Consider the following 26208-nt stretch of genomic DNA (forward strand, 5'->3'; position numbering starts at 1 on the left):
CCTCGTGCCGCGCCACATGTAGACCAGTAATAAAAAATATTTCGCGGGCATCACTACGACAGAGAAAAAACGAAATTAAAAATATATTGTGACAATGCTAGGTTCGCTTTTCAAAAAATAACCAATTAAAAGTGATAAAATTTTAATTTAAATTAGTGATTAAATTTTATTCAAGTGTTTTCAAATATAATATCAATGTGATTTTTTTAATCTGTGATAAAATTGAACGTTAATGAATGTGAAACAAAAGAAATTTATTTTAATTACAAAATAAAAAGTTTGTTTCAAATTTTATTAATCACTTTACATTTGATCTCACAATTTAATATTTATATTAGGAAACTCTTGACATTAATCAAACAAACTTTTTCCTTTCAACGTCATCTTTCAACACTTTTAATTTGAACAAGAATTTATTAAATTTGTTTGAACCATTTTGCCATTTATTTAGATGCTTTTTAAATAATAAAATCGGACTTTTAAACGTCAGTGTGCGAAGTGTTTCAATAATGGGTTGCAAGTTATCACAGCTAGCTGCATCAGAGTTCACAAACGACCCCCTATCAAGACCGCCGCCGACCGCCGACCCCAGATCGCCCCTGTCTGCCAAACAGCAGTACTGCATGCTGGCATCATGGAAGGGAATCTTTAGACAGATAGAGAAAACCGGCATCATTTTATTCGTCAAGTAAAATTTGTTGCTATAATTACTATGATTTTCTATATTACAAAAAAAAAGATAATTTACACATTATGCTAAAAAAAAATTGGTGTATGTTATAAATACGTAAGTTTAAATGAACGGATGGATGTTTTTGACATACATTTACATTATATTCTGTAAGAACACATAGGCTACTTACTATGTTTTTTTTAATGCCATACGGAAGGAGTCGTGGACGACAGCTAGTTTTATATTATAGAAACATTAATATTCGATTTATTGACGTAAAACATTCATTAATAGCTTAATATTAAGAATACAAACATTTTTATTCGGTATTATAAATTATTCTCATTAAGGTCCCTCTCGAATAACGAAGCGAACAAAAGAAAATTAATTATGACAAAAATTGTATTCCCTCCGCTTGCGGGTAATTAAAAATCGATTCATAACGAGTGTTAAAGACTTTATAAGATGTTTAACATTTATACAAATGGATGTATTGATTTAGTTATGAAATTAGTTGTTGCATAGTAGTAGCCTTAATTGTTTTATCCATCGTACTTATCTTACTAAATGCGAAAGGTTAGATGGATGGATTCTTGTTAAAAGGAACGACTCAACGGATCTTGATGAAACGGCACAGATGTAGAACATAGTCTTTTTTTTAAAGAGTCACTGGCGACAACTACTTAGGAATACCATAGAGTTACAATTTAAAAAAAAATCCGGACAAAAAATCTCTACTCAACTTGAACTTTTTAGTCTTCTTGAGTCTTAATAAGAAAGCTTCTTAACAGTCGGTAACAAATCTTAACTTCCTTTAAAATACGTAAGGTTTAATAGACCTTTCGTTCCTTTACTTAATCTAAAATTGGATTGATATGGATATTGTTATCGTAACTCTAGACCGGCTAAACTGGATGAACGGAACAATGATAAGTAAAGTCCACGCGGACAAAATCGCAGGCGTGAGTTAGATTTTCTAGAGTAAGGATGTGAAATATAATTTTCTTCTTCTTCTTCCAGTGCTTCTTCGGTCTTGAAGGTTGGCCGCTAACTTGGAATATTTGGTTCTGTCAAGCGCAAGGCGAAACAGTTCCACCGCTGACCTAATCCCCGTTCACTCCCTAATATTACGTAGCCACGACTTTTTCCTACGTCCAGCGCGTCTCTTGCCTAATATAATTTTATCCGTCCGTTTTCCCCGTTGGTTTAATTATCATTATGATTGTGCGTCAAAGTTGTCTGTATGCAAGTCGCGCGTCGCACAATGGCCGGCGGTTGATCATTGACGCTGATATTTGGACGTGTTATCCAATGTTTGACGTGACTCAACATACGATTGTTTCTTATGAAATTATTGTGACAAAAGACATCGATTTTGTGACTGTTCCATTAACGGTGACTTTAGTGTTAAAAGGGATGTGTGTCATGACAACTGAATATATTTTATATTTTATCTATAATATTTAATTTTAGTTCTTAAGTATTCTGCTACGTTTTTTTTTTTCTTGTAGGTTTATCACTTTAAATATCTTACTTTTTACTAACATTATAAATAGGCTTACTTGACTTGACTTAAAGTCCTATGTCCCCGTAGTGGGGCAGAGGGCGTCTACAGTGCGCCGCCAGTTCGCTCTTTCTTGGGCTCTGCGTTTGTTCTCGGGCCATGCCAGCCTTAATTTGCCCAATAGGAATGTTTATTGTATAGGTAGATTGATGGATGGATGGATATTAGTTTGAATGTATCTCCGGAACGGCTTAACGGATTTCGCTCAAATTTGGCATAGTTTTAGAACATAGTCTGGAAGATCACATAGGCTCATTACGTTTTTTTTTAAATTCTACGTTGACGGATTCGCTGACAACAGCTATTCTATAGTATGTGATCGTTTAATTTGAAGAACAATATCCTCGTGTAGTTTTTTAGATTCGATTATTGAATTAATCAACTTAAAATTCATAGGATCGTAGTGTACTCAATATAGTCTCTAACTTTCAAATACTAAGTAAATCTGAATATTCCTGAGTAACAATATCGAACTATTCAGCACATGTAATTTGAAACTATTCAGTTGTTAGCAGTTTCTTGCAGTTCCTGATTTAGTTTGTTGATATTGTGGGGATATTTAATAGAGAACTCAATTAAAATAAAATACGTAACATAGTAGGCAGTGTCGGTGGCTCAGTGGTCAAGCACTTGACTAGCAATCTCCAGGTCTTGGGTTCGAATCCCGCCATGTACCAATGTGTTTTTCGATTTCCGATTTACAGATGTACATTTATCCGACGTTCTTACGGTGAAGGAAAACATCGTGATGCAACCTGCACATATCTGAGAAGAAATTCAAAGATATGTGTGAAGTCAACCAACCCGCACTTGGCCAGCGTGGTTGACTATGGCCTAATCACCCTTAACTTAGGGTAGGCACCGAGCCCCTCGGTGAGGACGTATAGTGAGCTGATGATGATGAAACATAGTTATGATTTCGTGATAGTTCACTGGATAAATCTTACTTATATTATAAATGCGAATGTTTGGATGGATGTTTGTTGGACGTTATCTTCGGAACGGCTCAACGGTACTTGATGAAATTTGTCATAGATGTAGAACATAGTCTGGAAGAACACATAGGCTACTATCTAATTGAGTTTTTTTTAATTCATTTAGACAGCTAGAAAACAATAAAATAAAAAGTAATCAAATTTTCTGACCAGTACTCTTAACGGTGATAAAACTCTTAAAAACAACATACAGACAAGTAAACAGAACCACACGTGTAGAAAATCATAGAAGCAAGATTATTGTTCCAAGTGCATTAATAGATCAAAGTGGGCCGCCTTTAATCTTCCACCTGCCAATTTCCCGGCCTCGTATTTGTTCGCTTCCGGTTTCATTTCAGTCACGTCGTCTATCGATTATATCTAGAATAATAAACTTTCCATTATTTTCTAATAGACATTGTACTATCACGGACACAAGTGAAAAGGAATGCGGCTTTTTAAGTTTTTTTTTACTTTTTTTCTTCTTTTTAGTGTTAACTTGTTATAAAAAGCGATTACTCAGATTGCATTGTATAATAAATTGCAATAAAAATATTTTTTTACTACACACAAGAGGAATCTGTATTTCTCTACTCAACACTAATACGATGTTTTACTAATAGACAAAACGTAGTCATCTATCAATCGATACTTAAACTGAAATTTAACGACATTTATGTAAAAAATATATTTTTTATTAATTGCTTATTAATTTACGAGAGAATCTTCTGAATCCTGATATTTATTTTTCAGACTGTTCCAAGAGAATGAAGAGCTCCTGCATTTGTTCGAGGACTTCCGTCACTTGCAGACAGTAGAAGCTCAGGTGAGCTCGACGGAGCTGGCCGAGCACGCCACCAAGGTCATGCACACGCTGGACGAGGGCATCAAAGGCCTAGGCGATATGGACTCCTTCTTCGCCTACGTTCAACATGTTGGCAGTACACATACACAAGTCCCGGGCTTTGTGGCTGATAATTTTATGGTGAGTGCTAGTTCCTGCTAAAAGATCGTTTCCACTAGCGCGACTAGACAAGCGACTGCTATTTTGAAATAGATACGTTCGCGCTAGTGAACTAGGAAATAGTACTTTTCTTGCTCAAAATAGCAGGACTAAGCAGAGGCTTAGAAAACAGTATGTTCTACATTATGTTATTTTATTATTAACTAGTTGTCGCCCACGACTCCGTCCGTGTGGATATACAAAAAAAACTTAATATATAGATAAGTTAAATAAAAATCATCTCTTCAAGACATAAATTCGAAAAAAGAATAAATAGTATCCTATGTCCGTCTCTTGGCTCTAAGCTACCTCCTCACCAATTTTCAACCATATCGGTTAAGCTGTTCTTGAGTTATAAATAGTGTAACTAACACGACTTTCTTTTATATGTATACTAGCTGATCCGGCGAACTCTGTTCCGCCTCAAAGGCAATAAATAAGCAGAATTTCGAATTTATAAAGTTAATCTTTTTATTATAATATAAAAAAATTAAGTACATTAATCATTTATTATTGTTTCTGCGTTTTAGTACATAGGTTCCTCTTCACTTAAATACTTGGGATACACGACATTTTTTGTTTTATTATCAGGCGCAAAAACAAATAACGCAGATGGTCTTCCGACCCGTGAACATGCCAACATATAATTGACCATGGGAAAGCCGATCTTGAGTTAGTAATAGTGTAACTAACACGACTTTATTTTATATATAAATTATCAATTTTATTTATTGCCTTTTTCAGAAAATCGAAAAGCCGTTTTTAGATGCAGCAAAGACAACACTAGGTGACAGGTACACCCCTAATATTGAGAATATTTATAAAATCACTATCAGATTCATCTTAGAAAACCTCGTGAAAGGATTCGAAGAAGCGAAGAAAGAGAAAGAAAATGGAACAAGCCATACTTGAAGTGTCTTCCTCATCCATAATGAACATATAATTTCAAAGAGGAAACTTAAATGCTATACTAAATCAAGACATGACGATAATACTTTTAACAATTTGTAACCTGGACAACGAGTAAATTATACTCTGTCTACAAAATAGACCATAAACAACAGTGTAATATTAATATTATTTAAATTACGGTTTTCAACGCGTAACGATATTTAAAGTGCGACAACGAATGTAGTCTTAAGGTGAGTATACACTAGAGCGTTTACTTGTAACAGAACAACAACGTTCGACGTTCTGATAGTGAAGAAAAACATTGTGATGCAACCTACACATATCTGGGAGGAAATTTAAAGATATGTGTGAAGTCAACCAAGCCTAGTCACCCCTAACTTAGGGTAGGCTCCGAGCCCCTCGGTGGGGAATAATAAAGAGCTGATGATGAACAATGAGCTCTATGATATTTTCTAGTGTACCCTTTCACGAACCACACGTGCTTTGGAAATCGTGCTTTTACCTATATTTATACCATTCGTAAGAACGGCATATTAAATAAATACGCTGCAGTGAATATTCACCTTTTGACAGTGACAACAGTCTAGCTTGATGTCGTCAAAATATATCTTGCATGTTGTTATCTAAGATATTATTTCAATTGTGGTGAAAAGGTTGTAGTTTTGAAATACTTTCTTGTATCTAAAAGAACGAATTTGATATTATTTGTTACAAAAAAGATAAGTGTTTCTAGAGAGTTTTGCTCGTAAATAAAACTCTCTTAGAAATGCTTTCAACGCTCCCGCTGCCGGATTAAGTTCTCAACATCTTTGATTTCTCTCCAGAAAGCGTTGAACAGGGATTTAATACCGTAGTGTTTACTGCAATTCTAATACAACACTGCCATTTCATTTCTGGGAAATTAAATCTTTTTTATATCCAATTTTGTTTAATATCCGAGTAGAATCTATTATTGAGCTTATTTAATAAAGTGCAGGTTTGAAAATACATATTTTATAGAGCACGGAGATATTTTAAAATCTTTTGATACAAGCGCGATTGAAAATTATTTCTTTTTGAATTATACTAAATAAAATATAATTTTTGCGTCAGTCGCGCTTGTGGAAAAGGGATCTAATAATCTGCATTTGAGCAACTGCTTTTTAAACACAATTCCATAGACTTATGATGATCTGACCACATGGATTTATTTATATTAAAACTTATTAAATTTTGTGTAAAAATGTTTTTCTATTTTGTGTAATTTTGTATCATTTGATTATAAAGTTGTAAACTTTTTAAAAATCAACTTTAATTGTTCGTGTGCTTAATTTAAAAATGTTTTAATAAAGTTCTATGAATTTTAATTTTGCATTTTATTTCAGAGGGTTTAAGTTCAATGACATTTCTGAACTTAGAAACGTATATTATATTGACAATGTGTTTAATGATAAATTACTTTATATCATAAGGTGGCAAACGAGCGAGCGGCCACCTGAAATCGCTGAAATAGCGAAGTGACCCATAGACATACGCATTTGCATATGCGTTGCCTACCTTAAATCGACGGAGGAGAGGATGCACAGAAAGAAAATACCTTCCCTTTCCATGCATCCTCTCATCCGGAAAGTCCATTTCTAATTCCCATCCTTTCCTTATAAGAAAAAGAGTGCGAAGGGAAAGTGGACTAAATGAGGCCTCCGGGACGCACACTCATCAGACGAAACGCGGAATAGCTTCCACTTGACGCCTGTCTTCTGTGTGTTCGTAGTATTTCACTGGGCGAGCCGGGCCGAATGCGAAGATGTTAAAGCGGGCTCTACCACTGTTACTTTTGCCTGAAACTAAATCACCTTATACAAAAAACTGTCTCAAACATTTTTTTTAGTAATATTACGATAACATAATATTGACAGCAACTGATTAAATACAAAAATGAATAGTACTTTCATGACATTCTCATTGCGAGCTTGTCAATAACAAATGTGAACAGAAATGACAATTCCAAGGTCAAAACACATATATTTCCGACTGTCGTATACATTTTTCTTTATATCTTAATAAACACTAGATGTCGCCCGCGATGTGTACAAAAACTTAATTAGCCTATCTATTCTTTTAGGCTATGTTCTATATCTTTACCAAATTTCATCGAGATTCTTTCAGCCGGTTTGGAGATATTTTCAAACAAACATCCATCCATCTAAATATTTGCATTGATAATATTAGTAATATTCAGGTTGAAATAAACTTGAAATATTTAAGGTGACGCTTTATAAAGGCATAATATTATGGTAGTCAAAAACCAAATAGTATTTTTTTTAAATAAATGTATGAAATAGGTACCTACGAAAAGAAAAGTGAAATTACGAAAAGAAATAAAAAATTAAAGCGATACTCCGCCATTAAACATAAAAGGAAACTTTCCACAGATAAATTTCATCTCTTCTTTGGAAACTTGTAATGCAATTATCATATAATTCAATATTTTTCTTGGACATTTCTTAAAAAGATTTATGACTAGAAAATACATTCAACAAAGTGACACAACATTATTTACTACTTAAATATGTAAATTTAGACTTAAGACTAGCTGTCGCCCGCGACTCCGTCCGCGCGGGATTGAAAATAGATGTTGGCCGATTCTCAGACCTACTCAATATGCTCACAAAATTTCACGAGAATCGGTCAAGCCGTTTCGGAGGAGCATGGGAACGAAAATTGTGACACAAGAATTTTTATATATATAAGCTATTTCTTTAGATTATTTAAAATATTAGTTGGCAGGAGACAAAAACTTTGGAGAACAATAATTGTTTAATTCTTTGTCTCATAAATTTACGTCAATAATCAATTGAATGCATACAGGATAACATTTTATTTGATAAAAAAAATTCAGTCTTAGTTCACGTGACTGTCAAAGACTAATAACTCAATGATTTAATTTTCTTCCAACTCCTTTTGCCAATAAAACTTGAAAGCGAAGTCGTTACTATATTTTTATTATTATACACCTTTACTCATTCCCTTGAAACACTTTTAATGGTACATAAAACGGACCTCGCGACTTTTAATAGCAAAATTCTCTAAAGATTGTTTATTTTTTGCAACAAATATTTAGTAAGTATCTATTAACATTTCTCCATTCAAAGGAAGAGAAATTTCTTATTAATTTCTTAAGAGATAGTTTGCTCGCTTCAAATGAAACTAATGGTCAACCGCGACTTCGTCTGTGTGGCATTAAATAAAATAGCCTAAGTTACTCCTACACATAAGCTACCTACAAGTAATGTTACGAAGAATACCCAGAACAAACGCAGCCTTGCAGACAGCCAGACAAACAAACAGATAAAGAGCTTCCTAAGAGACATAACAACTCTGTGTAGGACAAATTATGAAGCATATTATGTACTACTCGTGCTATGTAATGTAGATATAGCGAAAGTAGTATGGTATAGGTTTTATTCATCGCATTCCTCCAATGTAACACATAACTCTACACATAGACTGGATAGTCTTAAGTTCTAGAGCTTTTGTGTTCAAAGTTCATCCCAACAATTGTTTGTAGATAAGCTTCTTTGTGCCCATTGTTGAAGTAGGAAAAACTTAGTTCATTCCATTAATATAATTTATTAAGATAAATGACTAATGTGTACTTTGAAGATTTTCCTTTAATATAAGGAAAGATAAATCAGAGCGATGAGATGGGAAGGAAAATCGTGTCTTCGGAAGTAGATCATCAGATTATTTCTCCATTGTTTGCTGTTTGCAAGTGAACAATTATACTAACTTCCGTTTTCTTATGGCCTCCATTTTTATTCTTATAAACTGTAATACATAGACTGTAAACATTTTTTTCTGCAATTATAAATTACTAAATTAATCTGTTTTTGCCCTAAATACTTAAGAATTAACTAGGAGTTACTAATGATACCCAAAAATTCACACGTAAAATGTACCAGATGATTGTTCTGACTTCCTAAAAGGAATAAAGTGGGTCAGGGACACGCGGTTTCTTTATAATTTTACAGCACTTCATAAAGATTGCTTCGCACAGTAACGCTATGAAATCTTACCTTGATTTCGTTTGTATAATTATTATAGGACCTTAAAATTGACGTGCCAACTCATAAGGCAAGTACTATATTAGTGATAGAAAAAAAAAACATACAGACGAATTGATAACCTCCTCCTTTTTGAAGTCGGCTAAAAAATAAGGGAAAAATGGCAGTGATTCAAAACAAATGGATTGTTTTTTATTTTAACTTATTACAAATGTTCAAAACTTCTGGTATACGCTGAATGTGGCGGTTGTGATAACAACATAATAAGTAACGGCTGGGATCCATAGGAATAGGTAGAGACCACTGCCTTCGACTTAGCGTACCTTACACACATCTTCAGCGTTTATAAGTCTATGTATTATAGTATATGGGGCGCATCAGTTCCCCGCCAGAGTAGCTATCATTTCCTTGAAGCGACATAGAGCACTCCTGACACCCTCGCAATATTATCTGTAAGGAGGTCATAAATATATCTCAAAGTTTTAACATAATTACAAAAAGTATTTTACTTAAATCCTTAGAGACTTTAAGTTATTCGTGGGCGAACTTAACTCGGATTACTTGGAAGTGAGTTTTCATGTACAGGCGAACCTATAAAACTTTGATTTTATACATTATTGGATTATTCGCTTATAAAAGTAGCTACAAACTTTATAGATTTTTTTAATTAACTCGAAAACAAGTTTCAGCAAAATGTCAAATATGGATTGACTCCATTGTAATTATTATTAACAGAATCACGTTTATTCGTTAAATCTTACTCTACTATTACTTTCTGAATCTTACTATATTATTTATAAATGTGAATATTTAGATGGATGTTTGTTTGAATGTATCTCCAGAACGGCTAAACCGAACTTGATAAAATTTGGCATACATATAGAACATAATCTAGAAAAACACATATGTTACTAATGATGTTATTTAATGCTGCGCATACGGAGTCGCGGGCGACAGCTAGTATGACATGAATGTGATCTGAATTACTCAAGCAATATCTATGTCCCTCGACTCATAGCTGTATATTTCGGTACAAACATCCATTAGGTAGAGCCTTTGTGACGTCACACTTTTCGGCCTTTGTGACGTCATACTGTTAGCTAGAGGGAATGACTTTGATCTGACACAGTTGCAGTAATAGCTTTGTGTTACCGTTACATTTGCAGTGCTCAAAAGGTCTGGGAGTGGTTTACCGCGAGTACAGAGGTCCCAAAAGGATTGTTATATAAATAAGAGAAAGTAATTTAAACCTTGATTATAGAAACTTGATAGTGAGTACCAATATACCTATTGCCTAATCCGGAGCACAAAATTGAGGCAAGTTAAAATGCCTCCAGAGCCCTTTTTGTGGGAAATTTTACCCGATGTTGCCATTTAAATTACTTAATTTACATAAAAAGTAAATCGAATACAAACTGTTTTCTTTTGTTTCTTCTTTATTTCTTAGTTTTTGGTAAAGTTTAATATAAATTATTTTGAATTAGAACAGACAGACGGACGGGAAACAAAGTGATTCTATAAGGGATATAAACGTTGATTCTTTCGAGGGATTGTGTGATTTTATACACTATTTTAGGAATAATGTATTATTCAATTGGAATACATTTAGAGTTGGACACGTGTTTGATGTGTTATAACATCATAGTCAAGTTGACTGGAGCAAGTTTGCAGGCGACCGCTACACAACACTATTCCAACTGAGTTCCAGCAAATTACTTTACAAACAACATGACGTTTCATTACACGTTCAGAGTATTTTAGATATATGAAATAACTAGCAATCGCCCGTGACTTTGTCAGCTCAGAATTAAAATAGTATACCTATGTATCACCTACCTCCCAATCTAATTCCCGTGGAAATCAGTCCAGCCGTTCCGAAGCGGCCTTGTGGACAGACAGTAATTTAAAAAATTGGTTTTTACATTTTTTATAAATTCAAAGTAACTTTACAATTATTCTGAAAGCATTAATTTGTTTGTCAACGAAATAAAGTTTCATTAATTGAAACTCTTAAAAACTTTTGAATTCTTAATCAACAGATTGTTATAAATTAGAAAGAAATCGGAGTTCAATTAATAATTTAAATTCTTATGAACTTTCTCATTACGAGAGAATTTCTTGAATACAATTTGTTCAAGGGGATACTCCTATAGAATATTAGAGACTAGATTAAAATGTAAATACAATTCTGTACATGGAATGCTGATAAAAAAATTATAAATGCCAATGTTTAGATGGATGTTTGTTTGAAGGTATCTCCAGAGCGTCGGTGGCTTAGGTGTCAAGCACTTGACTTGCAATCTGCAGGTCCTGGGTTCGAATTCCGCCATGTACCAATGTGTCTTTCGATTTCCGATTTCCATATGTACATTTATGCGACGTTATTACGGTGAAGGAAAACATCGTAATGCAACCAGCACATCTGAGAAGAAATTCAAAGATATGTGTGAAGTTAACGAACCCGCACTTGGTCAGCGTGGTTGACTATGGCCTAGTATCCCTAACTTAGGGTAGGTTCCCAGCCCCTCGGAGGAGACGTATAGTGACCTGATGATAACCTCCACAACGGCTTAATGAATCTCGATGAAATTTGGCACACATGTAAGACATAGACTGGAAAAACACATAGGCTACTAGTTATGTTTTTTTTAATTCCTACCGGATAGAGTCGCGGACGATAGCTAGTATCACAATAAACCTATTAATATTCCTCAACATCTAGAAACTACGAAAGCCACAGACTAACAAATAACAGAATTATATAACGTTTCATCTGATATGAATTTCAAATAGATGATATCTGATCAAAGTAAACAGGGGAACTTTGTAGAGGCGACAGAAGGGGGGGCGAAGTCAAAGGAGAGGTCGGTGCGGGGAGGGGAGGGGGAATGTAGTCTCTTGCAATCTACATCTGACGACTACGACGGTACCAAAATGCAATGTAGAGTAAAGGAAATTCAATATTCTGTGGTTTACTAAATTTAATAAAATAATTGCATTTAAAAGTAAAAAAGCGTTCTTTTGCTGCATTCATTAATGTGTTCTTTTGTATAGTATACAATTATTGGTAATTTTAAGTAAGTGTTTCAATAAATTACATAAAGATCTAATGACGAGTTCGAGCCGAGAACTTCAACCTCCCAGAGAACGGATTTTACTAGTATTTTGCACTAGCGGAGTATTTAAAGTTTAATCTATCTATTTATATTTTCATTTGTTTTTTATATTTGTTGTAAAACGTAAATACACAAATCTATACTAATATTATAAAGCGGAAGAGTTTGCTTGTTTAAACGCGCTCATATCAGGAGCTACTGGTCCGATTTCGAAAATTATTTTTTTGTTGGATTATCCATTTATAAAGGAAGGCTTTAGGCTATATAACATTACGCTGCGACCAATAGTTTTTTTTTTAATTCCGCGAGGGCGGAGTCGCGGGCGACCGCTAATCCGACAATAAAATCTGTTCCCAATCTAATACCATCAATCGTAAAAAGAAAATACTCTTTGAAACAAATCCTACGTCAACAAAAATTATATATTCAGAGTATGACATAAATCTCATAGCAGAAATTCGGGATAAGTCGTAATCCTTAAGTCTCGAATTGTGGAATCAGTGTCCCTTTGTATTAATGTAACGTTATAATTCTAATCAAAAGATAAAGGTTACTGTAATCCTTAGAAATTTATTTGTCTTTGAAAATTAACAGGGGCAGACAACAGCAACAACAACGTATGTTGCACTGCCACTCTCTCTTGCTCGTCACCACTACACAGAAGACAGGCGTAAACAGAAAACAATTCCGCAATTCAACTAATGAATGTGAGTGCGGGAGCCCGGGTAGGAAGGGGAGGAGTATTTGAAAGAGGAGAGGACGTATATGCAGGGCAAATATCCTCTTTCTGTGCGTCCCGTCCTCCGTCGATTAAAGGTTGACAACGGATCTGCAATTGCGAATATTTGTGGGCAGCGGTCGCTTTGTTATTTTGGCGAATTCAGTTGGCAGCATGCTTTTTACCACCTTACGATATAAAAAACTATAATTAGGTGAAGGTTTACATGCAAAGTATGATGCACTATTTAATGTTGTAAGACATTAAATCAAATAATGTTAATGTATCTAATGCATATAAAACCTTAATTTGAAAGCGACATTGCAGTGAGGGACACAATCTTCATAATTTGTAATGGGCCATAAAATCTCAAATAACATCCGCCCTCGTCCCTGACCCACTTGTCATGCCTTTGCCAGCCGTCGTAAAGGCCTTCGTCATTTAAATGATGCCCTTTAAAATTTCGACCTTTAATAAAGCTACAATGTAATAGGATACAGATTGGAAAATAAACAACAGTCTATCAATTAACTAATTTACAGTTAAACCGTAGTTTTCGCACACGTGGATTAAGTAATGTAAATGTCAAATTAGACAAGACTTGTTTTCTTATAAACAACCAACACAACGAGCGACCTAGGCCTGTATCACACGAAGGGCTCACGTCCCTGTGTTTTAAATAAAAATAGGCATCGGAAATGTGAGTGATAGAAAACATATTTTTGGTCAAAGGATTTAAAAAAATTTACTGGATTAAATTAGAATAACGACCTCTAATAGCAGTGTAGACAACAATTTCATTACTTTTTTCTTCACATTGGTTTAGTGGTCAATTCACAAAAGAGATGTCGCTAGATGTCTGATTCACTTTAAAAGTCGAACAAAATGGTTTCATTTATTTTATTTAAATAGAAATAATAATGTAATTAATATTAATTAATTCTTTACAATAATTTAATTCATTATGTTTTCCATCTCGAGTTCACTTATGTCGTTCATTCCATTCATTCATCCAATTCACATATTGACGTCAGTCAATTGTGACGTCTTTCCTAAGTTCTAAGTTCTTCCATTCACTTAAGTTTTCCTTGGTTTTTCAGTGTTTTCAGTTTTGTTTGACCTAATCGATATTATGGAACATAAAAATGTTTGATTACTGGAAGAAAAGCTTTAGTTGTGGTACAATTTAGACAGAGTTTTAAAATGGATGAAGCTTGTGAATATGAAGGTGAAGGTGAGATACCGATCTGGCAGGAACCCCGATGTGAGCCACTCGGGGCTCCAAAAGAAAACCTGTGTGATGAGACCACGCCGGAACAACTGTCTGGTGATAGAATACACGCACTGGAAGAAGAGCAGGAGATTCTATCGTCGTCAGTTTTCTCTCTTACATCTCATCTTGCGCAAGTCGAGTTTCGTCTAAGACAGATACTAAAAGCACCACCGGAAGAAAAAGATTCTATGCTTCAAGCTCTCGAACAGTTTACATCTCGTGGTGTGCCAGATTCAAGAACCGCACCTCAAGGCAGCGCCGAAGAAATATCTTGTAATGAATGCGTAGAATTAGAGAGAAAAATGAAACGACAACGCGCAAAGCAGGCTCAGTTCGTTGAAAGACTCAAGTCACAACTAAAAGAACTTGAACGATTTGCAACAGACCCAAAGTCAGAGTCTGGTGATAGCACCCATAGGACTTTGATAGAACATTTGAGAAGTGAGATTGACCGCAGCCTTGAAGAAGGTTGTCATCAACCACTAAGTGCTGATGAATTAAGGCACCAAATAAACTGTGCAGTCAGACAATATGCTGACAAGCAACTGTCAAAAGAAGAAATTATTGGAAAACTACAAACTCATATTGAGGATATGCAAAAGTTTATAAAGTTAATAAAGAATGAAGATTTAAGCGCTAATGGAAAAACAAAACCTGAACCAAAAAAGGTTGGAAAATCTGAAGCATTTGAGAAAAATTTTGCTAGACACAGTGTCAATGATGAACTGAAGGCAGAAACAATTAACCTAATGAGGAAAGCTTCAACATTGATACAAATATTTACTGTGTCACAGTTTGGTTGTTCTCCAAACAGTCATAAGAAGTATGACAAGAGATCACCAAATGTTACCCACTGGGGTAACCTCAGGGCTAGGCTGGAGATGTCAATTGACGCTGTACTTCATTTAGTTTCTAGGGAGCGGCAGTCCAGCTCCATTATTGACAGCTATGATAGTGATTCTGAGGAAGGAGCTGTAATTATAAATGATGCACCATTGACTACTGCAGTTCGAAGACATTTAGCTATTAACTTGAGGGATTTACTTCAACATGGCCTCGTTGGACCAGACTCCACATCACTAGTGCCCATAATTGGCTGCTTCCCTGTCCGCAGGTCTTCCATGTCAAGGAATATACATATTTGGGAGCTTATTTTACGTTATTATGAACTGAATGATGGAGACAGATTCAATTCCACTCCTGCTAGGAAACTAAGTCAAAGCTTTAACTTAGATATAGTGGGAGGTACTGCTATTACAAATAAGCAAAGTTTATTAAGTAATGTAGGAAGCATAATAGCTTCTCATACGCCATATAAAAGGAGTTATGATGCACATTTCAAAGCATTTGTTTGCGCTGCATTAAATTCCCACAAGCTCGTAATGTGGCTCAACATTATGTTAAAAAGTAGATCTCTTATTGATTCATATTATTCTTCCACTAGCTACATAGTAAACACTGGTTTTCAGGATGCTTTGCAGAGCTTAGATCGTCTCACGCCTTACAATTTTGATTTGCCAGTTGATCTAGCCGTGAAGCAATTCCAAAATATCAAAGATGTATTTATGTAATTATAAGAGTACACTTTTTTACACAGTCCATATGCCCTCCAATTGTACTGTGCATTTATTCTGTAGATCTGTAATTAAACATTCTAGTCCACTTTAATGTAAGGTTTTGTTAGTTCTAAAATATTCAATATCCATCTAGTAAAGTCATTTATTTGATGTTCTCTTATAGTGTTGAAAACAAACCAAAGAACATGTTACAATCAAGGTCATATCAAAAACTGCCAATGTAATAAACAAAACTAACTAATAATTAATCTATTTCTGGTTCAAATATTTTCAAGGTTCAATTGAAAATTGTTTATATCAAAATATTAGCTTCAGTATCTCGCAATATTTAGGGATTTGCTGATTAAAAATTGCTTTGTAATTTTTTGATCACCTTACCAATTGGAACTTAGTTTTTGTTTTAGCTTCTTTCCCGATACAAAATAAGCAATTAAATGGTGCAGAAGCCGTTTGTTTACATGATTATCTTACAAATTACACTTTTATAATTAACCTTGTCTTCAATGAAATAGAGGTTTTATGTAAAGTTACATATTTATTGGTAATAGTCATTCCTATTTATTAATCATTTATTTACATTGGTAATAAATGTTAAATAGTTCACAGTGTTTATTAAATGTTACAATTATGTATGAAATTATATTATCATTGGATGTTAATTGGCCTAATATTTGTTTTGGCAGTTGACAAGTTAATTTGTGTTTACATTCCCATTATTTATTTTCTATACTTTTAGGTAATAAATGTATATTCATAATATTTAGATAATTCTATATGTAAAAACATAAATTACATAACCCTGTAAAATTTGTTTTCTATCAATAACTTGCCGAATTTGTAAACTACATTTCAAATAAATTTCTGGTCATTAAACCAAAGAATTTACAAAGTGTATTATAGTTTTAATGTATGAATATCGTAAATATAGTAGATGAAGCATGTTTATGTGTTTTAATTGTAACTCCTCTCGTCGAATTGGTTATAAAAGGGCATAGGAAGTGGGGGGTGCGGCATCTTTCCTAAAGAAAACATAAAACATTTCAATACTATCCTAAAGCTGGTTCATATGCATGGAAGTTTGGTTTGGAACCCGCAAACTATACTCTTTTGAACGTCCCTCGATTTAACGACGAACTCTTTAAAACGTCTAAATTGTTTGACTGGTTGGTTTATCTTGCTTTCTATATGTAAAATAACATAATAAAGTTTTAAAACCACCAATATATATCACAAAAATAAATTAATTTAATCAGATTTGGAGGTTAATTTGTTATGTAATAAAACATTTATCTGAATATCACTTTTTATTTAACAAACATTCTGCACAAAACATTACAAAAATAACTGCAATAATGAACAAAAATAAGACAAACATTCATGTTAATAAATAAACGCTTTTCATTATAATTAATTTTACATTTTACAATACATTTGCAGCAAATGCAGTCAGCTTTCAATGGTTGAATAATTTATTTTAATTTTCAATTGTGAAATATCATTTAATATTCTTTGTTTACCATTCTGAGTTTGAAATTCTTTCTTTATTAATGTCACATCTCAATAATTACAATATAACTTGTAATATTAATATAAGACTATATAAAATTACGGGACAATGTATAAAAATCTATTGCAATTTTATGCCATACCATTTTTATCATATTCACATACACATTTGACACATTGCGAATATACTCGATAAAATAATACAAAAAGGTATTATAAATACGGTTTTTCACAACCCTAATATAGTTAAGTAAATTAATGTATGACGACAAATGTTACCGACGTATTTTGTGGTGACGGCAAAAGTTGACGGTATATGTTGGTTGTGTCGGCAAAAGTTGACGGTGTATTTGTGGTGACGGCGTATTGTGGTGACGTCATTTGTTGCAGGATGTAGTGACGGCATGTGATGGTCTACTTGGGTCCGAGCATGTCCTCGGGACGCACCCACTTGTCGAACTGCTCAGCTGTGAGATGGCCAAGCTTGATGGCGGCGTCCTTTAGCGTCGTGCCCTCCTTGTGTGCGGTCTTAGCGATTGCCGCCGCCTGAAACCAACGCACATAATTAGTTATTAAAACTTCGCACTACACATATGAGAAAGGACATCAATCTGTCAAATAAGATTAGTACAAATTTTGACAGAAAAAATATTTTTTGAACTTAGGTATTAATTATAGGTATTATAATTAAGAAAGACACCAACTACCTATTTTTATTACATATATGACGTCACGGATGTCTTATGACGTCACGGATGTCTTATGACGTCACACAATAGAGCAGCTATACTAGTTTCACATGAGGGTTGATCAGTGAGGCAAATGGAGCAATAGCACAGTTAAGTAGTGCAATTGTTACTGTATTGTCTCAGCGTGTTCATATGATAGTTAACGATAGGTTCAAGGCAATATCAGTGAGAACGTTACCTTATCGTATCCGATGTGTGGGTTGAGCGCGGTGACCAACATAAGCGACTCGCGCATGATCTTGGCGATGTTGGCCTCGTTAGCTTTGATGCCCACTGCGCAGTTCTTGTTGAACGCCGTGCACCCGTCACCTGTGTAACAAAATATTTGTAAATTACAATATAATAATACTTTGAAAAAAAAAAGAATAATCGTATATTTCATACATTAAACCACTTTGGTAAAAAATTAACTTTAATTCAGTATTTAATTTTGCTTTTACTTTAATACGAAAGTATAAACCGACAAGGCTATCTGAACATGGAGGCATAAAAACTCAATTAAGACAGCACACTAGCGCCCCCTTGTCAACGTCAAAAAATGTCTCAAGATGGCTGTACTGTAGCTGTTGTGTTGTTGTGCTGATTTTTCTTTTATATAATGTAGTGAGTACTGACCGATGAGTCTAATAGATCGCAGCACGTTGGCGACCATCATGGGCTTGAAGACATTGAGCTCGAAGTGTCCGTTGGAGCCGCCGACTGTGCAGGCCACGTGGTTGCCCATCACCTGCGCCGCTATCATCGTCAGCGCCTCGCACTGCGTCGGGTTCACCTTGCCTGTATCACATCACATACATTTCTTTTTACAATTTAACAAATAATCTTGCTACTAATATTACAAATCCGGATATTTGGATTTAGGAAGCTTTGTTAGAAGGTATCTCCAGTACGGCTGCATGGATCTCGCTGAAATTCGGCATAGATGTAGAACATAACCTTGAATGTAGAACATAACGTGTGAAGTGCGACAACTAGTGTACCTTAAGTAGAAATCTCACCAGGCATGATGGAGGAGCCGGGTTCATTCTCAGGCAGCATGAGTTCACCAAGTCCGCAGCGCGGGCCGGACGCCAGAAGACGGATGTCGTTGGCGATCTTCATGAGGGAGACGGAGATGGTGTTGAGCGCTCCGGACACCTCCACCATTGCATCGTGACACGCCAGACCTTCGAACTTGTTGGGCGCCGTCTCGAATGGTATACCTGGTGAATAAAACATACACACATCACTATTTTTTTTTGTTTTAAAAGTTGGCAAAAGAGTGAGCGGCCACCTGATTTCGCTGAAATAGCGAAACTACTAGCGCCCAGACATGTGCAATCATTGTAGGTTAACTGAAAAAGCAGCTTTGATGCACTAACCGTGGATTTCTGAGTACGAAACGTATAAAACTTATCGTTATTAGCATTTTGGTCTCAGAAACCAGTTAAGCGTTTAATGGTTTCTTATACTTAAGATTCTATACACTAATTCGATTGAGTGAGAAATGTACACTTCAGGACGCAACATGACGGTCCTGATAGAAGACGCAAGAGTTACCAGTGAGGGAGGCGATCTCAGCGGCGCACTTCTCCGCGAAGCCGATGCGCGTGTTGAGTCCGGTGCCGACAGCGGTGCCGCCCAGCGCGAGGTAGTGCAGGCGCGGCAGAGTGGCGCACACCCGCTCGATACCGAACGTCAGCTGCGTCGAGTACGCGCTGAACTCCTGCCCCAGCGTCAGCGGCACCGCGTCCATCAAGTGCGTCCTGGTACATGGTACATGGTACATGGTACAGACATCGCTAAAACATCTAATCTTTTTTTATTCTATAAGTTGACAAAGGAGCAAACGGCCACTTGAATTCGCCGAAATAGCGACCACTACCCATAGACATCTTGTAATTACAGATACGTTGCCTACCTTTAATCGATGGAGGAGTGTCTTTCTGTGTGTCTCGCAAAGAGGACATTTCCCCTTCCCTTTTGTTACAAGGAAAGCATGGGAAGGGAAAGGGGACTAAAATCAAGTGCCTGGTACGTAAATTTCGACACACAAGAAAAGTATAAGATAGAAAATAAGGGAACAGCTAAACTCTTCACGTACCTGCCAATCTTAACGATCTTATCAAACTCCTTAGACTTGGCCTCGAGCGTGTCTCTGAGTGCGACGAGTCCGGGCATCAGCCTGTCGCGCAGCTCCATGGCGACGGCGACGTGCATAGCGGTGGGGTAAGTGTCGTTGGAGCTCTGAGACTTGTTCACGTGGTCGTTGGGGTGCACGGGGTCCTTGCTGCCGAGGGTACCGCCCAGGATCTGGATAGCTCGGTTGGCGATCACCTGGATAACCAAATTTCTATATAAGTTAAAAATAACTACCATTTCCTTCAAATTCCCGTTGAAATAAATGCGAATGTATGGATGGATGGATGGATAGATGTTTGTTAGATATCTTTAGACGGCTGCATAGATCACGTTTAAATTTAGCACAGTTGTAGAACATGATTATGTTCTACAACGACTGAAGAAGACACAAGCTAGCTTTTCTTTTAACTACGCGCAGATGGAGATAGCGAGTGACAGAGAAAAAATCCATTATTCTGTTGGTTTGTGCAGTTTAATTTTGAATACCTAAAAATCATTTCGATTGGTGTAAAGTTAACATACTTTCAAGTGTAATTAAAAAGAATAGAATTACATCTGGAATTCATCTGTGTATCTGAGAGATCTAACCGCTACTTTTAACGTCAAAATGGCGTTTATCAAATAGGCACAAAATCCCACAACTAGTTGCCTGTCCATATATAAAAGTTAGTTGTATAAGGTGCGGAGCTTGTGGTGTTACCTCGTTGGTATTCATGTTGGTCTGAGTGCCGGAGCCGGTCTGCCAGATGACGAGGGGGAAGTGTCCCTCGCGGTACAGCTTGCCAGATATCACGTCGTCCGCCGCCTGCATTATTGCCTCAGCTGGAAAGTGTACCATCGTATTTTACTATTTTATTTTTATATTAAAAGGTGACAAACGTGAAGGTTTAATTCACGGAGGGTAAGCACAGGAAGAGTAAATTTCAATAAGTTCAACCACACAGAAGACATGCGTGAAGTGGAAGCAATTCCGCAAATTTTCGTGATGAGTGTGCGTCCCGGAGGCCTAATTTAGTCCTCTTTCCCTTCCCACCCTTTTAAAATTACCTAATTTCTTATCAAGACCAAACTCCATGTTAACTTTGGCAGCAGCTTTCTTCAAAATGCCCATGGCTATGACGACAGGGTACTGTAAAATTCAAACAAAAAAATATTAGGTATAAAAATAAAACTCATAGTTGAAATTCATATAACTTAAAACTTAGTTAAGTTTTATAAGTTTTATCTATAGTGTAATGGTACACCAAGTTACGATAAATAAAGAGAAGGGTGCCAACTAACAAAACTATGTCATACGTGAGTTGAACTAAGGTCGAATAAGTTATTGCAAGCAAGTTGCACTCTCATTGACCTGATTGGGAATGCTTGCATTTAAATACATCCTATGACTAATCATTCAACTTTTAAACACAACATAAAGTACTACACGTGCGCAATAACATGATACCTAAGCAATATGACGGTGAAGCATTTATACAAAAATGAGCAAGCTTTGCTGCTTCAAACATTTGTATAAGTGAAATTTGAGTAACCTAGAGTCACGTTCAAGACGATTCATCGTACTTTGTTTTGAACGTGTTATTATTTCAAGAATGCAGCAGTCAAGTTCGCGACTTATATACAATTGTTTTTGGAAAATATTAGCAGATTTTTTTTAAAATTTATTGATATTTCTTGTACCATTCCAACTAAGCTCTTGGCTTGTGTTAGGATATGGTTTACGTCAATAGTTCGATAAGAAAATTATTAAAGACTTGTTTGTACTGCATCTTTTTGGCGGGTCAAGGCCCTACTCTGTTGTCCAGAGACTCCTACGATGGTTCGAGTTAGTGTTTTAAATTTATGTAATTTCTCCTTACCGGCATTCTTTCCTCAATACCACCAATGGGAAAGTTCATGATCGACCGCACAGTCTGAGCGCCATACAGCTTATCGTCAGGCACGTCCAATTCACCCATTGTGTCTTTCTCTTTCCTCTGAAAAAACAATATTTATTGAATGAAATAATGAGACAAATATATATAAGGTGAGTACTTGACGCGTAAATATGCTAAATTGTTAGCAAAACAATGACAAATAAACGTGACAATACAATAGGAATAGGTACTTATGTTTGTATTTAATAACGCCGTTGTGAACTTTAAAGAATCGGTTATTTTTTTTTATAGATTTTGCATTTTTACCTAAATACAATAGGTAAAAATCTAAATTATTCCACCGTTTTTTCTCAACTTTTGGTATATTTTTTAATTGTCATTATTTAATTATATATCGTGTGACCTTGTGGTGATATTATCGAATTTCGATAATGTTAGTTCCTGTCATGGAAATATTTGACCTGATTTTTTTCGTCTATTCAGGAGTACGGACTCCATTCTCTAACTTAAACTCAGTTTCCAAGGAATGTTTCTGTTTAGAGTCATTAAGCGTCTCTTTCTTAACCTTAGTAAATTACTAGTAAATGATTTTTTAGATTCGAACCCATGGACAACAAATTAAATAAACAATCAAAACAAAACACCATATCTTGATGTAAGCTCGATCGTATATAATTTACAATATTTATATTTTAAAGTTTTTAAATTAAATCATACAGTTGTACTAGTAATGCTTGCATAAGACGCAAAGATCATGTGTGTTAAATAATAATATATCGTTATTATATTTACACTGATAACCTTTCCATGACCAACAAAATAAAATTAACTACAATTATATGCCTTATGTTACAGCACTTAAAATCTAAAATTATATCTAAAACTGAGATATCATCGTTCTTAAGAATCGGCGATCGGTCAATGGCTTTACCTAATTACGTACATATTATTTGCTTACCATTTTCACGGGCTTGCCCTCCGGGTTCATACACGTAGTGCACGCCATTATTATATTATTTTATTCACAAAACTCAATCAAATTTGGATGAATAAAAACTGATAAAATTAACAAAAAACTCTTGCCCGAATGACAATTCGGTATTCAGCAGGTTATACGTCAGATTCGAAAAAGAATAAAGAAAAAACAAACACCGTGTAAGCGGCCAGTTCTTCTTTTACTTTTTAAATTGCCTGCTTTACGCGAGTGGCAGTAGCAAAATAACCGAACGTTTTTTGTTGACAAAACTTGAAGCCACGTTGCAGTTGGTAACAAATGAAACCAGTCGCGTCCCCTCTCTACGGTGTCGAGTCGAGACCGGCGCGCGCGCAATTTTATAACACGTTTATCTAAACATGCGGCTACACACTTCAAATGGCGTGGGAGTACTGATTTGAATGCGGTTAAAACATTCATCATACGATAACAATAGCGAAGTTATTTATTCAAACGATTGTAATAATTTGTTACCGGCTTCTGCTGTTACGTTACATCACGTGCTTTAAAGTGCCCCTAACAATTCTATTTAATATCAAAAGATTCTCTACAGCGTAGATTATAATTCTCCCCTATTGTAGACAATTGTTAATATCGCATAGGACATAAAATGCAATACACAAACAATCGGCTTACCGTATACCGTTGAACGTAAAGTTAACGTTTAAAATCCTCGAATGTTCTAGAACTAGAGACAATAATCAAGTAGTTGTTCAAATTCTTAAAAAAAAGGTACGTTTGAAGTAAAAAAACCGATCCAACCATAGACCAGGTTCTTCCATTTTGTAAGAAGTTGCGATCCGTTAAATTTGAAGAATTTGAATAAGATATGAAGTAGATGTCTATTGATTATGTGAGATAATTAAATAAAAATATAGGCTTGTATTTAGGCATAATGAAAAAATTCATATTACTAGGCTCAATACATATAAAGTGAATAGGTTGGTTTAATTTTAGTGCATTCATTGCTTTTATCATAATGTATGTTGTACCAACAGATTTAGGTGTTATTGTAAACATATTTTTCTTATAACATTGTTAATGTGAGATGAGTTAATTTTACTAAAGATTTAAGAACTCTTTATAACAGAATATCAATTTTATAAGAGCTTTATGAACAAAAACATTTTAATTGCAAGAGGTCGGAAACAAGTAAAAATTATTAAATTACATAAATTTACACCAATATCTGGTAGAAAAGGCTGCAGTAATAAATAGTTAATTTTTTTTAGTCTTACTTATATTATAAATGTAAAAGTTTAGATGGATGGATAGATGTTTGTAGGTATCTCCGGAACAGCTCCATGGATCTCGCTGAAATTTTGCATACATGTAGAATATAGTCTGGAAGAACACATAGGCTACTTATGTTTTTTTTTTTCAGGCGACAGCTTCTTTAAAGATAACAATAGTTAATAATTCACTACAATACCTTTGTTGATATAAAGCAAAAGAAAAACAATCTTTCAAATGATATGCATCTTGGAGACACAATTTACATAATTGTCATCTGTCACATAATATCTTCATTGTGTATAAGATTGTTTTAAGTTTACAATGTGTTATGAACAACATACAATTTAATTACTATTGTTCTATAGTTTTCATTTCTTGAATCTATAACTGCCCACTGGCACACTGTGCACGCCCCCTGCCCCACTATGGGTACAAAGGACTTTAAGTAAGTAGAAAAGAAATAAATAATTTCTTTCTTTTCTATGTGGCCTGACTGAAATGTATTGAAACTCCTTGGACAAGTTCTATAGTTTTACAATAATATTATCGAGTTATAATAATGAATAATAACAGTAGCTTTACTTGGTAATATAAAAGGTACATTATGCAGGTCACATATAAGTTCTGCATACATGGTTATCACCCATGTGTGATAGAAAGATAAAACCTTATTATGTGTGTGAATGTGTGTATATGAGAAAAAACTGTTATGTTTACTATAAAACTCAGTTAATCCTCTCCGTAATGCCTGAGTGTCTACATTGTTTGCATGGTTGAAATTTTGTTTTGTCACAATCTTCAAACTAATATATAGAAGTTAAATTTAGCTACTCAATGATTAATTAATTAATTTTCCTATGTAAATAAAACTCAATATTTTTTTTATAAACCACAGAGATGTTAAAGAGTTTAATGACATAAAAATTTAACAATTTAATTTTGTATTGAATTGTAGCTACTGTCATTTAAGATTTAATTTTTATACATGACTAAAAAATTATATCCAATCAAATAAATTGGCATTGTTTTTGCTAGTAATTTTTATTTAACTAAATCTACAAATATGGAATATATTAAGTTGCTTCTACAACAAACCGCAGTGCTATGTTGCATTGACAAATGGTGACATTGATGTTCACACAGATGATGTCATTGGATGAGTGTGATCCCTATATGAACTCTCCTTGTAAAAAAATCATTATTTTTACATATAGCTATTACAAAGGTTCAGGTTTAATGCTGTACAAATCTATAGTTTGATTTCTATCAACAGAAGCTTCCCGCTGTGACATTGTAAATAAATAAACTGTCAATAATCTTGTATTTTGTTAATGAAACTAAAATAGCAACATTTCACTGCCCATATTACATATGAGATCTGATTACAGTCTAACTGATTTACTTGTTTATAACATACTATTGACTATTAAGTTTGCAATGCTACTAATATGATATCCTAAATACAAGATTCACCCTAAAATGTGAAATTTTACTCCATTTTCCAAACTAATACGAATACCGAAATATTAAGATATTTAAACTTTATATGTTTTATTACTTATAATTTAAAAAAAGATATACCGGTTATGCAACTTACGAGTTTGATGTTTGTCGTAGAAAAATCATGTTTGTCCAGAAGACTGATGGCACCTCGAAGCTTCGTTGAAGAACGTGAAAGTGTAGCACAAATTTTAAACATGGACACAGCCATGATTTAAAAATTAAATTATTTAAGTCTAATCAAGTTTCTCTACCGAAGAAAATGACAGATGTGACAGATCATATGTCTATGTTTCATCGTTGAGTTTCACAACATTGCCAGTGTGTTTATATTTATCAAGTTTTTAAATATTAAAAACTTACGTTTTAACT

The 26208-nt window shown here is 34.7% G+C and overlaps 3 protein-coding genes across 5 annotated transcripts; 2 read left to right on the forward strand and 1 right to left on the reverse strand.

Annotated features, from left to right (window-relative positions):
• Positions 1–84: 84 nt before the first annotated feature.
• Positions 85–5479, forward strand: LOC106121797 (neuroglobin-like). Of its 2 annotated transcripts, XM_013317610.1 has the most exons (4): positions 85–101; positions 411–688; positions 3965–4196; positions 4959–5479. In XM_013317610.1, exons 2-4 carry the CDS (start codon positions 510–512, stop codon positions 5124–5126), a joined length of 579 nt encoding a protein of 192 aa, XP_013173064.1. In that variant the 5' UTR covers positions 85–101; positions 411–509; the 3' UTR covers positions 5127–5479. The 2 variants fall into 2 exon arrangements, with proteins under 2 accessions (XP_013173064.1, XP_013173063.1); XM_013317609.1 differs by lacking the exon at positions 85–101 and having other exon boundaries at positions 347–688.
• An 8578-nt stretch (positions 5480–14057) lies between these two features.
• LOC106121598 (RUN domain-containing protein 1) lies at positions 14058–16407 on the forward strand. The gene has a single exon (XM_013317312.1). It carries the CDS (start codon positions 14207–14209, stop codon positions 15845–15847), a length of 1641 nt encoding a protein of 546 aa, XP_013172766.1. The 5' UTR covers positions 14058–14206; the 3' UTR covers positions 15848–16407.
• A 1318-nt stretch (positions 16408–17725) lies between these two features.
• LOC106121658 (fumarate hydratase, mitochondrial) lies at positions 17726–26114 on the reverse strand. 2 transcript variants are annotated; one of them, XM_013317375.1, is made up of 10 exons: positions 25934–26114; positions 22089–22205; positions 21277–21358; positions 20930–21051; positions 20192–20424; positions 19648–19853; positions 19107–19310; positions 18724–18885; positions 18287–18417; positions 17726–17905 (listed from the first exon to the last, which is right to left on the reverse strand). In XM_013317375.1, exons 1-10 carry the CDS (start codon positions 26045–26047, stop codon positions 17774–17776), a joined length of 1503 nt encoding a protein of 500 aa, XP_013172829.1. In that variant the 5' UTR covers positions 26048–26114; the 3' UTR covers positions 17726–17773. The 2 variants fall into 2 exon arrangements, with proteins under 2 accessions (XP_013172829.1, XP_013172830.1); XM_013317376.1 differs by lacking the exon at positions 25934–26114 and adding an exon at positions 23065–23482.
• Positions 26115–26208: the final 94 nt, after the last annotated feature.

The sequence above is a fragment of the Papilio xuthus genome, unplaced genomic scaffold, assembly GCF_000836235.2.
Source record: "Papilio xuthus unplaced genomic scaffold, Pxut_1.1 DF826938.1, whole genome shotgun sequence".
In the NCBI taxonomy this organism is placed as follows: Eukaryota; Metazoa; Arthropoda; class Insecta; order Lepidoptera; family Papilionidae; genus Papilio; species Papilio xuthus.